The following is a 15,783-nucleotide window of genomic DNA, read 5'->3' as shown; positions in this document are numbered from 1 at the left end:
ACTTATAAAGCTGTACTCATTACAACTTACTGATTTTGTCATGCACAAGTGAATTGAACAACACATTTAGGCCAAGCTGGTGTTCCGGGGTTTACAATAATGTGACGCAGCATTCGTAGCCTGGTTCCAGAACCGTTTGTGCGGTCTTGCTAAATCCATTGGACAATGACGATATGAGTTGGCGATACAGCACAAACAGACCTGGGGCCAGGCTAGGCAACAGCAATAACACTTTACGACCAAATAACGTGTTGCCTATTCACTAGTTCAGATCAATGCTCTCAGTGGGCCAATGAGTGGAGGGATACGAGCTGCCAGTGAGGCATGCGGGGTAAAGTGGGCGGTCCAGATTGATCTCATCGAGAGCGAGATAGGGGGGGGTGAATGTAAATTATTTAGCCCGGTGTCTTTTAAAAACAGACAACAACCACAGGGAGCCCAGCGGGACACTGAGGGGTGGGCCTGGATCGTGTTCATGAGGCAAAACGTTGTGCAACGAAAAACAAATACGAGCATTCAGATCGTACAACTCATTTAACTTTTGAGTGTTTTCTTCTGATTCATGCCTACCGAATAGGACCCTGTACCTCTTACCCCAACCAAACACGCACAAAATGTGTCACACATTTAAGGGTGTCACACCCTCATTTAATAATAGCATCTTAAACTTTTAAAGGCTGGTTTCCCTGACCCAGATTAAGCCTACCCCTGGATTAATTTACAAAATAGCCTCCAACACCCTACTCAGCAAATTGGATGCAGTCTATCACAGTGCCATCCGTTTTGTCACCAAAGGCCAATAGACTACCCACCACTGACCTGTAGGCTCTCATTGGCTGGCCCTCGCTTCATATTTGTCGCCAAACGCACTGGCTCCAGGTCATCTATAAATCTTTGCTTGGTAAAGTGCCACCTTATCTCAGCTCACTGGTCACCATAGCAACACCCACACGTAGCATGCGCTCCAGCAGGTACATTTCACTGGTCATCCCCAAAGCCAACACCTCCTTTGACCGCCTCTCCTGCCAGGTCTCTGCTGCCAATGACAGGAACTAATTGCAAAAATTCCTGAAGTTGGAGACTTGTATCTCCCTCACTAACTTTAAGCATCAGCTGTCAAAGCAGCTTACCGATCACTGCAGCTGTACACAGCCCATCTGTAAATAGCCCATCCAACCAACTACTTACCTCATCCCCATATTTGTTTTTCTGCTCTTTTGCACACCCTGATCAGCACATCCATTACTCCAGTGTTAATTACTAAATTGTAATTACTTCGCCACTATGGTCTATTTATTGCCTTACCTCCTTACCTCATTTGCACACTGTATACAGATTTTTCTATTGTGTTATTGACTGTACGTTTGTTTATCCCACGTGTAATTCTGTGTTGTTGTTTTTGTCGCACTGCTTTGCTTTATCTTGGCCAGGTCGCAGTTGTAAATGAGAACTTCTTCTCAACTGGCCTACCGGGTTAAAGCAACATGCTTAACGGAGGCTCTCCAATAAGTCTCCATTTCACATACTTTTAGTCCAGGACTGGGCTTAACCTGCACCTCTACAAATGCTCCCGGTCCGCCACTGTATGTATACTTTAAAGTCAGTCTTGCAACATCACTAGGAGTGTGCAGTGTCGACACACCAGACGACTCACTTTCAGAACTGCAAAACCTTCTGTCCCCACCGCCAGACCCAAACCTGTGGGCCCCTCCAGGCAAGCAGCTGTGAGTAGTGCACTGCAGGGCCCGAGGCATAGAGCCTGAAAACTTTATGAGGTGGGGAGGTTTGTGTGTGTGTGTGTGTGTGTGTGTGTGTGTGTGTGTGTGTGTGTGTGTGTGTGTGTGTGTTAGCTGAAGATGGACATGGAGTAGAAGCTCCACATTCTCCATCAGATGCACATGTCACAAACAAAATGGCCAGTGGCACATACCTAAAGCATGTCAATAAAAATCAACAATTACCTAACAACCTACATTAGCACTAAGGAATCAAACTGACGTGTCTGCAGGGGTATTCTGGGACAGTGTATTTTATTAATATACACTACACCCATACACATTTGTTCTCACATGCTTTTACCACACTAAAATTTTACTAAGGGCTGTCATTTTAATTCATCTATAAAATATCTAGTTGTGGTAGGCTCAATACTGAAGAAAAATACTGTTCATTTATATGATTTCATATCATGAAAGAAGTAGAACCAGATCCCGCTCAGTAACAACAATCTCAGTTGTAACCACCAGAGGTCTCAGTGAAATGGAAATACTAAGGGGAAAATGACTGGACACCCCCTCTAACACAGTGAAATGGTTTCTTCCAAGGCTCCAGCCCACACAGAGTTTTTTCCGCCAGGAGATATACAGGGTTGTGGGATGTCTTAATGCAGCACTACAGCCACACACACACACATATATATTATATACACACATGCTCCCTCTTACTAGGGCGACAGCTACCAAGAATAGTGTGAATAATGCCATTCCCTCTGGGGTCCTGGGGGCCATCGTGACATGCCAGATAAGCCTGGGAGCCATCTTATAAGGACACGACTCTACATCCGTCACAAATCACAGAGAGTAAACCCCACACAGACAGACCATAAATACACTCCCACTGACACAAGCCCACTCAGACAACGCCATATCATGAGTTAATAAATCGCACTTCAACATCCAAGACCTAGTCCTTGTATTTTGACACCGAGTTCACCCCTCTGACTAGTTGATGTCACGGCGGACCGATGAGAAGAAGGTGCAACAGCAAGGTGATGTTGAAGGTGAAAAAACAAAAAATGCCTTGAAATTCTGGAGAAAATGACCTACGTGACAGTAAGAGCAGCATGTGCATATCGGGAACTCTGAATCGGGCCCCATGAGACTATTATGATGTAGTGATACTGTAGGTGCCAGAGGATGTCGATCATTACCCTGGCTTGACAGACTAAACCTGTCGATGGCACCATCACTAGTTGTAGGGGAGGGCTCGGCCTTACCTTTCTGATCTCCCTCGCTGTTGGACGTCCCCGTGTCACGCTGCTCAAACGACTCCACCGAAGTGCTTCTTTCCCTCTTCATTTTTCCCTTGGCCCCGTTGCCTGCAATCAGGCCTTGTCCGTTTTTTAGTCCTAGGCTCCCTATGGGCCCCTTAGGGCCTAGAGTTTTGGGGTCACAGGGCGAGGGCTGAGATTGGCTGCCCGCGCCCCCTGGCTTTCCCTGATTGGGTAGTTTTGAGTCCATCTGGGCGGCGCTGGAGGGAGACATGACGGGTGGAGAGCGCACCATGGCCTCCTGCTTCTGTTTGGGACTGCTGATGGAGAGGAGACAACCAGGGTTAGTGGGGGGACATCAAACAATGTCATTGCTGCTCCCCCCCCCAAAAAAAAAATATATGCCAAAAGCAAGTCTTATCACATGCGCTTAACAGTAGAAACTAATACACCCATTCTTTACATCAAACCACCAACCGCTGTCATTATCAACATCACATGAGAAATCACAGAAGAGTCGTTAATATTCTCTTACATAAACGTTGCAGCGAGAACAGACGGGCAAGTACTACGGCTGAGACTAGTTCCCAGAGGCTGAGGGAGGCACATGGCAGCTCCCCGCCCTGAGAAAGCAGCACTCTTAAAACAGCAGCTGGGTCATGTTCATTAGGCACCAATACGTTAGAAAATGGACTAAAACAGTGCGGGACTCCATGGACTTGTCCAATAACAAACGTTTATTTTCATTTTCTGTTGCGTGCCCTAATGAACACAGCCCAGTTCCTGGCCAGGGAGGCATGACGCACACAGGTGAGTGACTAATAAAGGGTAAACACGGCCACCTCCAGTCCTCACCCTTTCTTTGTTGACAGAGTTGGGAACAGCAGGGGAGGTGGAGGGGGGTGTTAATATATAATCGTGCCTTGTTAAAGTAGGCACTTTAAGTACACAGCCTTATTTCTCCCTGTGCTGGGCCGAAACCTAGAGACAGGAACACAACTCGCCTCGTTGCCATGGAGACCAGTTACACATGCATAAAGCAGGGGAAAGGGGGCTGCTCTGTAGCCGACACGATGAAGTCGGAGGAGAAAGGGGAAGTTGAACCTAACACAGGAAAGCACAACTGATACGGGAGGGGTAGTCAGACCAAAGATGGTGGATAAATGAAGATAGTTCACTCAGGCATTGAAAAATGTTTTGTCAGTTCCGGTCTACTTAACTGGAAGTCTCTTCTATAGACACCAACGCAATAACAGCTGGGTCTGGTCTACTTAGTTCATGGACTTTCATTGAACCATCACTTCCTCTTCCGTCTCTGGTCTGACCACACACTAACGTAGCTCGAGAACACTGCCGGAATCCATTGCTGGTGGTAGGACGTTTAGCATGACCACTGCACTGGGCTAAAAGTCCACGGACAGATCAAAAATAGTTCACTTGCAGCGTCACAGCACTCAATGGGAGTAACAACAAGCTCCAAACAGGCCACTACCAGGCCCCAGTCAATCCTCCATTTAAACGGAGCTCTCCTCTACAGCTCTCCCTTCCCAGCTAGCAGTGAAACATAAGCCCTAGCACTCTTCTAAAAACCCAGCCAAAATGGCCTCGCAGCCAAAACCGGAGCCAATATGGATCCGAAACCAAACGTTAGGCCAGTATGGCCGGCGTGCCTACTGTGAGATGGGCCCCAGCAGGGCTTTGGCAGTGCAGCTGCAGCTTTTATACTAGCCCCAGAGGGCCTGAGTCAGCACAGGCCGGGCCGGGATGGGCTGGCAGAGAGGCAGCTGCGGGGTGGAGACACTCAGGTCACTGTTCCAGGGCTCACACATAGCCAGGACCTGCTGCACTAGGTTAAGCTTTAATAGGCCAGAGTAGTTCACCAAGTCTGGTCGTCGTGTAACCTCATACAGGATGCCAGATCTGAGCTCGCCTGATCTCTTAGCAGGTTTAGGAGCGGAGGACTTAGATCCAATCTCTAGACCGGATTCAATAAATACCACGCTATAAAATACAACACAGAACGGAGAGTCAGGCGGCATGGTAGACAACATGGTGGTCTTAATCAGAGAAGGACAAAGGGTTCGTTCTAGGTCGTCTCTATTGCAGAGGCTGTCCGATCTCATGACGCCTGGAGAAGTGTTAAACATCTCAAGAACCACGTTGAGATGGTGCCCAGCAATCTTCTGAGATACGCAGCCTGATTGCTTTTGAGACAATGTGGAAGGCATTCAAACTCATTTCATTATGCAGTGGACTTGACAGGTTGTCAAGCGGGGACGGACAACCTGCGGCCCGCGGAGCGCCCCTTGAGCTGAGGATCATTTGTCCTTAAAAGTTGATTTGCTCCCCTGTTTTAAAGAGCCAAGAGAGAGACATAATAGCAGACAAGGACCCAGCTCACCTCTGCGTGTTAGCCGATGGGGAGTTCCTCACTTTGGGATTGCTGGAATGCATTGACGGCGATCCCAGGGAGACAGAGGACGGAGTCAAGTGCTGGTGCGGGCTGGCCGAGGGTGTGGCCTTGGCCCGGGTGTTCCTGTGGCCTGTGCCGGCAAGGGCGGAGTTAGGGGCGGGGCTGTGGTTATTAGAGGAGGGGTTAACGTGGCTATTGGCTCGGCCACTGTCTGGGCCTGCCTCGTCCCACTCCTTCTTGACGCGCTCTTTCCGGCTGAAGTTTCCTGCTGCTCTTTCCTCTTGCACCTCCAGCATCATCTGGATGTCAGTACGTGTGAGGTGCTGTGTGCCTGGAGTCTCCTCAAGGAGCTCTCACAGTCCTTGGGCACACTGGTAAAGACAGGGGTGGAGGGAAGGAAAAAAGAAAAACAGGAGAAAATGTTAAGAAACTTCACAATGTGTGCATGTTTTGGAAGGCCACCCGTTGTATCAGGCAACCCTGGCATTATAACATCTCCTTAGATGGTTCGCGTCACTCAAAACAAGCGGGTGACATTGACAACTAAACCAATCATGACCGCTTACTTGGTTCGACTTTGCACCACTCCATAGCATTGGATACTGCTGACCGGTCCACCAACTGACAGGACAACAGTATCATAGACCAGGGGTTGAGAAACACAGACAAAGGCTCTGGTTGAATAGCCACACTAACATTCTACTAAGTATTCAATCCTAATGCATGGCTTTAGTCCAAGTGGTATGCTAGTACGGACGGACATAGAGAGGCCTATTCCTCCTGTGTAACCTTGTTTGGCGTGTCATCCTCCTCCTCCTCCTCCTCCTCCTCCTCCTCATCCTCATCCCCAGGGCCATTTTTCTCAGAATCACTATCACGAGACAGTTCCCTGTCCTCTGAGAAAACTCCTCCATAAAGCTGCACTGTCAAGATAGCATAAAATATTCAGGATAGCTCACGATGATGCAAGTGGTTCCATAAGCCCCCTCTGGCTAAAGGGTAGGAGACTGAAACCCGTGAGAGAATCATCCAAATGAAACTACGGCTGAAACTTCAGCTTGGCCACAACCACCAAAACACAATTCAACACTAGAGTCACAATCAAAACCCAAATTCGTTCAAAGACTCAACCCCCCCCCCCAGAAAAAAAGCTAGTTGCCTGCCAGGGCAAATATATTTGGTTCTGGCTTCTGAGATGACTAAAAAGGTTCCAATGTGACATACACTACTCAATAAACTAGATCAACAGCCCTCCTAGCTTGACGTGCAAACCATACGTGAAATCTAGTGACGAGGATGGGATCGGACTCAAGAAACCAGGGTGCTTTTCGCTAGACATCAAACGGAAGCAAACGGACTGAAAAAAACGGGGAGCCTGAGGTTATAAAGATAACCAATAAGAAACACTTATTTTCATTGCAAAAACACTTTCCGTGTCTTGCTACATTTAGCTATGGTGTGCACTAATGAATACGGCCCAGCAATGGGAGCACATCTCCGCAGACGTAACAGGCACAGTATCGGAGTGTGCGAGTCAGGTTGTGTGGGGGGGTCCTGCTATATCTGACACATCCGTGCCCTCCTGGGTATGCAGCGGGACACATTACTCATGGGGGGGAAAATGTGGTAATCAAAACCCAGAAAGAGAGGAGTCGGGTTGGGAGGTTGTAAAAGAGAAGGGTGAGCTCACCAGCAGCAAGCCTTGACCGGCTCTACCTCTCCCATCGATGACTGAGAAAAACAAAAAACAGGGTTCTGTTCATTAGAGCACATCATCACAAAACATTTCTAACTGGCAGACACGTGGGCTTGGTGTGTCCATCGGCTACAAAATGACAAGAGCTATATCACAGAGTTGTGTTCATTAGGTAACGCCGTTTGACAAAGTGCAACGGAAAACATAAGATATCTTATTGGACAAGTTCAGATGGTACCGCTCCGTTTCACTGGAGCGTTTATCCATTTTGTGCCTAATGAACACTACCCAGGCCAGTATGCCTAGGCAAGGCTTCTGCCCTCTCCTAACACAGTATGTTCATGATATTCAAAAAGGCAGAGACCCATGTCTGTATAAGGCCATGAATAGTCTAAGAGAGAAAAAACTGTTTCCATTCCACCACTCGAGTGCAGTAAGCACCGGCAGAGGCATTAGAGTCAGTTGAGCTTCTGCGCCGGGGAGAGAAAGACCGAGACATTACACTTCACTAACGAGCATGCACCCACACGGTCACCATGGCAACACCACTGGTGTCTGAATCTGAACGACTCCCAACCCAACTCGGGAGTGTTTGAACGAACCGTGCCGCTCCACAGACAAGCACCCACCCCCACACACACACGGAGACACACTGGGAAAGAGGCAGAGGGACCACAACGCCCCCCCAACCAGCCTCATTCAAACAAACATTGACCGACCCCACACACACACACGCACACACACACACACACAGAGAGAGAATGCACCAGCGTTTTCTACTCCCTCCCTTGGCCTGTAAGATCTGAGATGGACGAAATAACGGGACGATACAGTTTATCAGGCCCAGCGCCAGGGCAGGACATAACAACCCCTGACTACAGATCGGTGCAGCAGGAGCCTTTACTAGGCCGGGTCAGGTCAAGGTACCTTGGCTAATGCCCCTCTCTGCAGTGGACCAGAAAACAGGCCAAAATCACAGGCACTTTATTTGATGATGGTGAGAGAGAGTATGAGAAGGAAAGGAGGGGAGAAAGGGAGAGGGTCATATGGAGGGAGAAAAGGAGTGGAACTGAAAGAAGGTTAGAAAGAGACAAAGACGAAAAGCGGGAGAACGAGGAGAGAGAGGAGGAGCAAGCGAGGGAGACGAGGAGGAAAGGGACAGGCTCTCACCCACCGGCATCATCTCCCACCGATAACTAGCCGGTTCGTCTCAGTCTAGCGGTCACAGCAACTAATTGGAAGAATTTAAACAAACCATCAGCCCAGCTCAACAACAGAGAGCCATTCACACAGACAAGACGGAACAGACCCTCTCCAGCAGTCTGCTTTGCTGTGGTGCCACAGGGGCTCCATGCTAATAGCTAATGTGTCTTCTTAAATGCCCTGTATGAACTGCAACCGCTTGTTGTTTACTCTAACAGCATTCTCTGTGTAACTGTTTGTGTGAGCGAGAGAGGGGGAGAAACAGAGTCAATGAAGAAGAGCGAGCGGGGAGAGAGTCAACGAGAGAGCGAAACCATCCACTCACATTTATTTTTTGCATTGCTGGAGGGCTGTGCAAAGCGTTGCAACATCCCCTCTCTCAAAGAGCACTCATTTCCATATTCCCAGCAAGGAGACAAGCGCTCTCAAATTGACCTTGACGAGGGCTCCACAGAACCCCGCCGCGAAGACACCAAAGCAGGTCTTTTTATCCTACTGAAAACCAGATAAACATCATGCAACTGTGTGAAGTCTCCCCCTGGACGTACTACGTACTACGGAAATATCCTGAATAAGGGGGGTGCTGGATAGAATTAGTCTAACCAACAAATCTCAGAGAGTGCATGTAACCTGGTGGTGGTTACGCAATAGGCACGCATGAATGGAAAATATGGATCCAGAATTACACTCAGATGTTTCACAAACACATATCTCCATTTTCTGAAGGACCCATTTCTCCGGACCACACAGTAGACACGCACACATGCATGTAGGCTACACACACACACACCCACCCTCTCTGTGCCCACTGTGTCTACCAGCCATACTATGTAAATTCCATTTTGAAGCAAAGCCACTACTGATCAGTGTGACTCTCCCCCTCCCTCCATCCCTCCTGTAGTGAGGATATAGCCTCCCTCTCTCTCCCCCTCCCCCTCTCCATCTCCATCTCTCTCTCTGTGTGTTGGGTCTGTGCTTGGCTGCCTGCAGGGACAAAGGCTCACACACACACACACACATGCAAACGAAGCCTAGCCAAAATCTCAGGATTAAAGACTGGCGGTCCCACCAGACACAAACCTGTGTGCATTTATCACATGGGTATGAGTACACACACACACACACACACACACACACGCGTACAAATGTACACACACAATAACAATGTATGACCGAAGAGTAGAAGAATGCTACACATGGAACAAAATGGGCCAGATTCAGATTCAAGACAATCCTGGGTGGGTTCTTCTTCACACAGACAGGGCAAAGTCATTCTGCAAAGCCTCGGTCAGTGCGTTTTCTGCCTGCCTGCCGGTCGGCCCATCCAACCTCCTTCCCGATCTGTCTACTCAAGGCGGAAACCTTGGATTTCAGCTGATTTTACATCTGTAATGCTCACATTTCAATAGAGGCCAGGAACATTAACTGGTTGGCTGCAAATCTTTTTTCTTTTAAAGTAGGGTGACATACATTATGATCCTCTTCCAAACTAACATCACACCAAACCGTTTCACTGGCTAACGGTTGCTGTCTTGACAAATGTCATCGGTGTCACCTCCAGTCCCGGTGAACTTTAAAACCACAGTTTGAGCGCAAGGAGCTTGACACTCCCTCGGGAGGATGGCACACTCCTACTCTCCTCTGACCAGGCTCAGTGTGTGTGTATGCATATGTATGTATGTATGTATGTAAAAGGTAGCTCGCAGTCATTAACCGCTGGGTCTAAGATGAGACTGAAAACACTTCATTCAGAATGAGTCAGACATGAAAGCTAGAGTCTAAAACATCCTTTTTTTAGATCGAAATTAGCATATTTTAACATTTTTCACCAAGCCCAAACTGATAATAATGGTGATTTGGGACTTTAAGAGCAGCCAATGCTATAATGCACCGCTAACTGATAGTCCGCTTCCACTAGCATTGCTAACACACGCCAAAAAATGCTAGCCAGGAGATTCTAGCGAGTATTACATACTCTGGGTACAAAAAATATATATACTCAGACTTGGTTCAAGGATGAAGGAGAATAAGGAGACTTTTACTTCTGAACATACAGTTCTTTGTTGCCAATTTTCTTCGAGGAAATTGATTATTGTTAACGTCAGGGACTCATTCCAGGGAACCGCTGTTCGGTGGACAGGCAACTAAATCTTGCTTTGAATTCACCATCCTCAAAACTAGGTCCTTGTATTGCTTTCATAGAGGATGCCCCAAGTCCAAGCGCATGCCTTGGAAAGAACGAGGCTGAAGTCTGAGATCTCCATTTTGCGTTCTAATCTAGATACCCAGAAATCCGCAGGTGCCTTTGAGCCACTGTCACAGAGAGAGGCCTAGGCAAATGTTCGTCTGAGCCACTGACCGACCGAGCTAACTTCAGGGAGCAAGGCACATTGTACTGCCTCTAGGGTCTGTGCCTCAGGGACAAAGATGGAGGAAAACTGGATGTGCTCCCTCTACCAACCACTTACTCTCTACCTCTCCTCTCATCCAACCCTGTGCTGCACACCCTCCTCTCCATTCCCTCCATCCCCCAGCTCTTGCTTCACCAGGCTAATGCTCACCCCCTCCTCCCTCTCAACCCCCTGCAGTCCAACGGCTTGTCTGTGTGTGTGTGTGTGTGTGTGTGTGTGTGTGTGTGTGTGTGTGTGTGTGTGTGTGTGTGTGTGTGTGTGTGTAGCACTCACCATGTCCCTCTGTCACGATATAGCCGTGGCCATGTCTGCATTGCAATGGGCCGCGCTCGTCAAATCCCCAACGCTGCTGGAGACAAAGAGAGAGACATCACTCACCAAATCACAACACCACACTGTCCAACATGGCTGGCACGCACACACAGGCTTAGCAGATAGAGCAACTGAGCAACTGAGCGGCTCCCCTTTACGCGATACAATGCAACTTCGGTTTAGCAGTACACAACAGCAGCACTTAGACAGCTAGTAGTTCAGTATAGGAGGAATGAGGCCTATTCACATGTACAAATATACAAGATTTTAGGAATAGCATGAAGGAAAACCAAAAAGGGAAGACCATTAAAAATGTCATTTAAACCATGACATCATCATATCTTTACCACATAACGTGCAAACAGAACACCTCCACCGGACATTCTAATTGGTTTGTTAATTACATTTCCTATTAGGTCTACCCGCTCACAGCAGCAATTTCAAAAGAGATTTATTGAAATCAACTCTAAAAATGCATATCAAACTGTGCCATGAGGAGAGTGAAGAGAGCAAAGTGGAACCGAAGTTGTCATGTGACGTAGCCCTGTTCTGAACATGATGGAGAGATGCCCATGTCAGATGATGTAATCCCCACTCTCTCCCACACACACGCTGGTGTGGACAAGTGTGTGTATGTGTGGATAAAAGTTGTGTGGCAGTTCAGCGTTCACCTTTCAGTGGGTGAGCTAATCTGCTTACAGTGGCTGTGGGGCCAGGGCCAAAATCTCATCAGCACTGCCAAAGACGATCATCCGGAGCAGGTCAGCCCTAGCGCCAGCACACTCACTTAATTCCTCTAATCTGCACACCGTGTGTGTGTGTGTGTGTGAGCCACATCTTCGCGTTTGCATTTAGTACATCTGTGAAGAGGTGCGAGAGTGTTTGTGTACGTCTCTACAACGTGTGTGAGGGTCTGAGTCATGCATGTGCCTCGTCTGTGTCCTAACAAGCAATCCTGCACCGCCATCAGCCTGGTGCCAAGGAGTAGCAGCCGGACACAAACTAACATGAAACAACAGTGTACCAGGCAGGCATACTTAAGCTCAGCTCAAGCATGAAAGCATTTGACCCAGGTCTGCTGGCCCTGGTTCTGGGTTAGACATTCTGATTGGCCCCAACACTGTCGGTGTCAGCTCATCACACAGTTAATAGGTCACCATATCTGCAGCCAATCACAGTTCTAAGACAATCTACCAACAGCGCCGAATGAACAAAAAGGTCCACAAAGCAGCCAGACGATCACAGAACGCTATACCCAAACCATAGCCAATCATCTCCCAGTGTGCAGTTAAGAAATATAATTTGATGTAAATCAAAATGAAGATTGAAGGCGGCGGCTGTGTTTCTTATACTTTGAAAATGCATCCTTCCTTGAAGTCGTCACTGATCTGACACGAGTGGATTGGTGAAAGCTATGAAACCTACAGGGAGGATCGGAGGAAGAAAGGCAGCATTCCAAGAGGGAAGGCGGACCAACAGGAATGTCGGCAGTGAGCGACTGGTGGCCGCCCACAGAATATCGGCCCTTATTACCTGTTCATCTATTACAGATCCTACATGTTGAATCAGCTCGGTCCGTGGACACCAAGCAGGTGATCTACTGCGCACGGCCAAGGCAGGGGGGAGGGGGGTGCCGGTGTATGTGGAAAGAGTGAATCTGCTTTGGGATTTGATCTCATGAGCGAGAGGGTGAGACCGTATCGTTAGAATAATATCAGTGATGTGCAGATGGGGAAAGAGAAAACATTAACGCAGAGAGCTAATGTACCACTCAGTGACAAGACGCCACCATATCCATCACCACTCACAGCCCCAATGTGTGTGTACGTACATACGTTGAGTGTATGAGCATGTGTGCTTATGAGCATGTGTGTGTGTGTGTGTGTGTGTGTGTGTTTCTAGTGTACCGAGGGCTATCAGACATCCCAGTCACAGGGGCTGCATTACGGCTTGACTGCGGCAGAGCAGAGGGGCAGAGAGGAGGGGTTGTCACTGCATCGCTCATACATAATGAGAGGAGCATGATCAGCAGATGTGCCTCCCTCTCAGACCCAACACACACAGACGTATCATAGCTGAGATACTCAAACCTAACTCAGTAAACGGATTGCTGTCCAAGCCCTACACAAGACAAAAGACTCACACACAGTAACACAGCTCACTAAACAGATTAAGCTACTGACAAACCAAAGCCCACTAAACCTATTACCAACTAAACCCTACAAATACCCCTCAACAGACAAGCAGACCCACAACAAACATTTTACCAACAAATCCAGTGGTTAACCTAACCCTGTGCAACACCCTCTGGGGGCTGTGACAATACCCGTATTGTGGTATTTTTTCCATCACCAATTTTTTAAAATATTATTATTATTATTTATTTTTTACATGAAGCAGACAAAACTCTTTGGTCCTTTAAAAGCCTGCAGCATATACAATATTGTGTGCTGTAGCTTGGATGACAACGTTAGGGCTGTTTTCCTAAAGAGGTTAAAACCATGTGTTTCCTTGCCACAATACTAACGAGAAGTCCTGGCTTTACTCTGTATTACACGCCAAATGGCTTTGACCTCGACTTAGGCCTGAACTACCCTGGTCCCAGATCTGTTTGTGCTGTTGCCTACTCCCTTGTCCTTCAGGGACGCAAACTGATGAGGGTCAACAACAAAAAAAGAAGGGGGACCAAAATCTTTGCACAGAAAATCTGAGTAAACAGCAAGAAAATGTTCCTATTTTAAGAGTGGGGTTGTCACAATAAAAACATTTTACTAAGATGCGTTACATTTGAGTCATTTAGCAGATGCTCTTATCCAGAACGACTTACAGTATTTTATTTTACCTTTAACAAGACAAGTCAATTAATACCTATAATGACTCCCCATCCCGCATACCTGAGCGTAATCATCGCCTGACACTAATTAGCATGATGCAACGGACATAAATATTCCTAGAAAATATTCCTATTCATGAAAATCACAAAAATATATTGATACACAGCTTAGCCTTTTGTTAATCACCCTGTCATCTCAGATTTTCAAAATATGCTTCACAGCCAAAGCTAGACAAGCATTTGCACTTCCGGATTGGAGTTCTCAGGCTTTCGCCTGCAACATCAGTTCTGTTATACTCAAAGACAATATTTTTACAGTTTTGGAAACTTTAGAGTGTGTTCTATCCTAAGTAGTCAATTATATGCATATTCTAGCATCTTGTCCTGACAAAATATCCCGTTTATTACGGGAACTTTTTTTTCTTCTTCCAAAAATTAAAATACTGCCCCCTAGTCACAACAGGTTTTAAGAACAAATTATTTTTTTTCAATGACGGCCTACCGGGGAACAGTGGGATAACTGCCTTGTTCAGGGGCAGAAAGACAGATTTTTACCTTGTCAGCTCAGGGATTTAATCTAGCAACCTTTCGGTTACTGGCCCAATGCTCCAACCACTAGGCTACCTGCCGCCCCGGTAGTAAATACAGTCTTTATAATATATATTTTCATACTACCCGGCAAGTATCACGATACAGAGAATCCCCCCCCAGGATGAAAACCTGTCCCTTGAATTTAACTTCAAACATTTTACTGCATAATAGAAACGGCCACTGCAGAAAATAGCTGATTTTCTCATATCCAAAGGCATATCTGCGATTGGGCAGGAGGAATGTAGTAAGGAATATAAATGCACAATGATCTGCATTTTCATATCGGCAGTAAGGGGCACACACACTTGGCCTATATGAAACCATCTTTAACCTACTCCTCAGACAACTTTACACACAGCCTACACACTCTCCCTCCCACACACCCCTTCTCACTTACTTGCAGCCCGTGAGTAGTTTAAAGGGGCTCGCTACATGGTTTATAAAATTATATAAAAAACGGCCTGCTTGTTCTTACATGCGAAATGAAAAGACACAGATCCACTTCACTCGCACTGTGAGCCGTTCCAATATTTAAACAATTGTAACAACAGAAACCCAACCCCTGTCTGCACACCCCAGCACGGCTAAATAAACATTTTAAACTGATGGAGATGGGCAGAAAGAACAGCCGGAGACAAGCGGCTGAGTCGGCTAATGGCTGGTTAGGAGATGCGGCTGACTGCTCACAGCTGTCACAGCTGATATTGGATGAAGCGTTCTGATATGACATTTCTGACATCAGGCTCTGAGCTCCGATATTCTATTTGTAGGACATGTAGGGATGCATTCTGTGCGGTCATTAATTTAGAGAGAGAGAGGTAGTGATCACACAGGGACAAGATCTGTTCGCTCCTCTCTAATAGCGCAATGGGCGATACACTCTGCGCCACCCCCCCGGCACACGATTGTTTTACAATTCCACGTGATTTGCGTGGATTACCAATTTTGAGATCAAAACGGTAAATATCGCCTTATAGCGGCGAGTTTGCATCTCTGTCTATGGCAGCGGCATTCAGAGGCTGCGTGACAGCGAATCCTCGTCAGGTCTGGTCTGTTTGTTCTTACAGGGGAAATTAAACATGTCCACTTCGCTCGCGCTCTGAGCCACTCCAATAATTAAAACAAAATGCAACAGAAATCCCCATCACTGTCTGCACACCCCAGCTTGCCAACACAGCTAAATACCATTTTCAAACTGACTGGGAGATACACAGCAGGAACGGACGGAGAGAAGTGGCTGTGTTGGCTAATGGCTGGTTAGGGGGATGTGGCTGGTTGCTCACAGCTGTCACACCTGATATTGGATGAAGCGTCTGATATCACGCTCTGAACTCT

The 15,783-nt window shown here is 47.2% G+C and overlaps 1 protein-coding gene across 5 annotated transcripts in view; it reads right to left on the bottom strand.

Annotated features, from left to right (window-relative positions):
- Positions 1-15,783, bottom strand: part of LOC118363688 (B-cell CLL/lymphoma 9 protein-like) — a 110,097-nt gene that overhangs the window by 12,241 nt on the left and 82,073 nt on the right. For 2 of the 5 annotated variants that reach the window (XM_035744816.2, XM_035744814.2), the window contains exons 3-5: positions 10,986-11,061; positions 5,391-5,773; positions 2,996-3,309 (exon numbers count right to left, since the gene is read on the bottom strand). In XM_035744816.2, coding sequence (XP_035600709.1) covers positions 2,996-3,309; positions 5,391-5,701 — 625 coding nt within the window. In that variant the 5' untranslated portion in view covers positions 5,702-5,773; positions 10,986-11,061. The remainder of the gene's footprint in view (positions 1-2,995; positions 3,310-5,390; positions 5,774-10,985; positions 11,062-15,783) is intronic. The other 3 variants (XM_035744815.2, XM_035744818.2, XM_035744819.2) reach the window with 3 other exon arrangements.

Source organism: Oncorhynchus keta, chromosome 30, assembly GCF_023373465.1.
Source record: "Oncorhynchus keta strain PuntledgeMale-10-30-2019 chromosome 30, Oket_V2, whole genome shotgun sequence".
NCBI lineage: Eukaryota > Metazoa > Chordata > Actinopteri > Salmoniformes > Salmonidae > Oncorhynchus > Oncorhynchus keta.
Note: the sequence above shows the minus strand (reverse complement) of the source record. Positions and strands in the feature narration are given on the sequence as shown.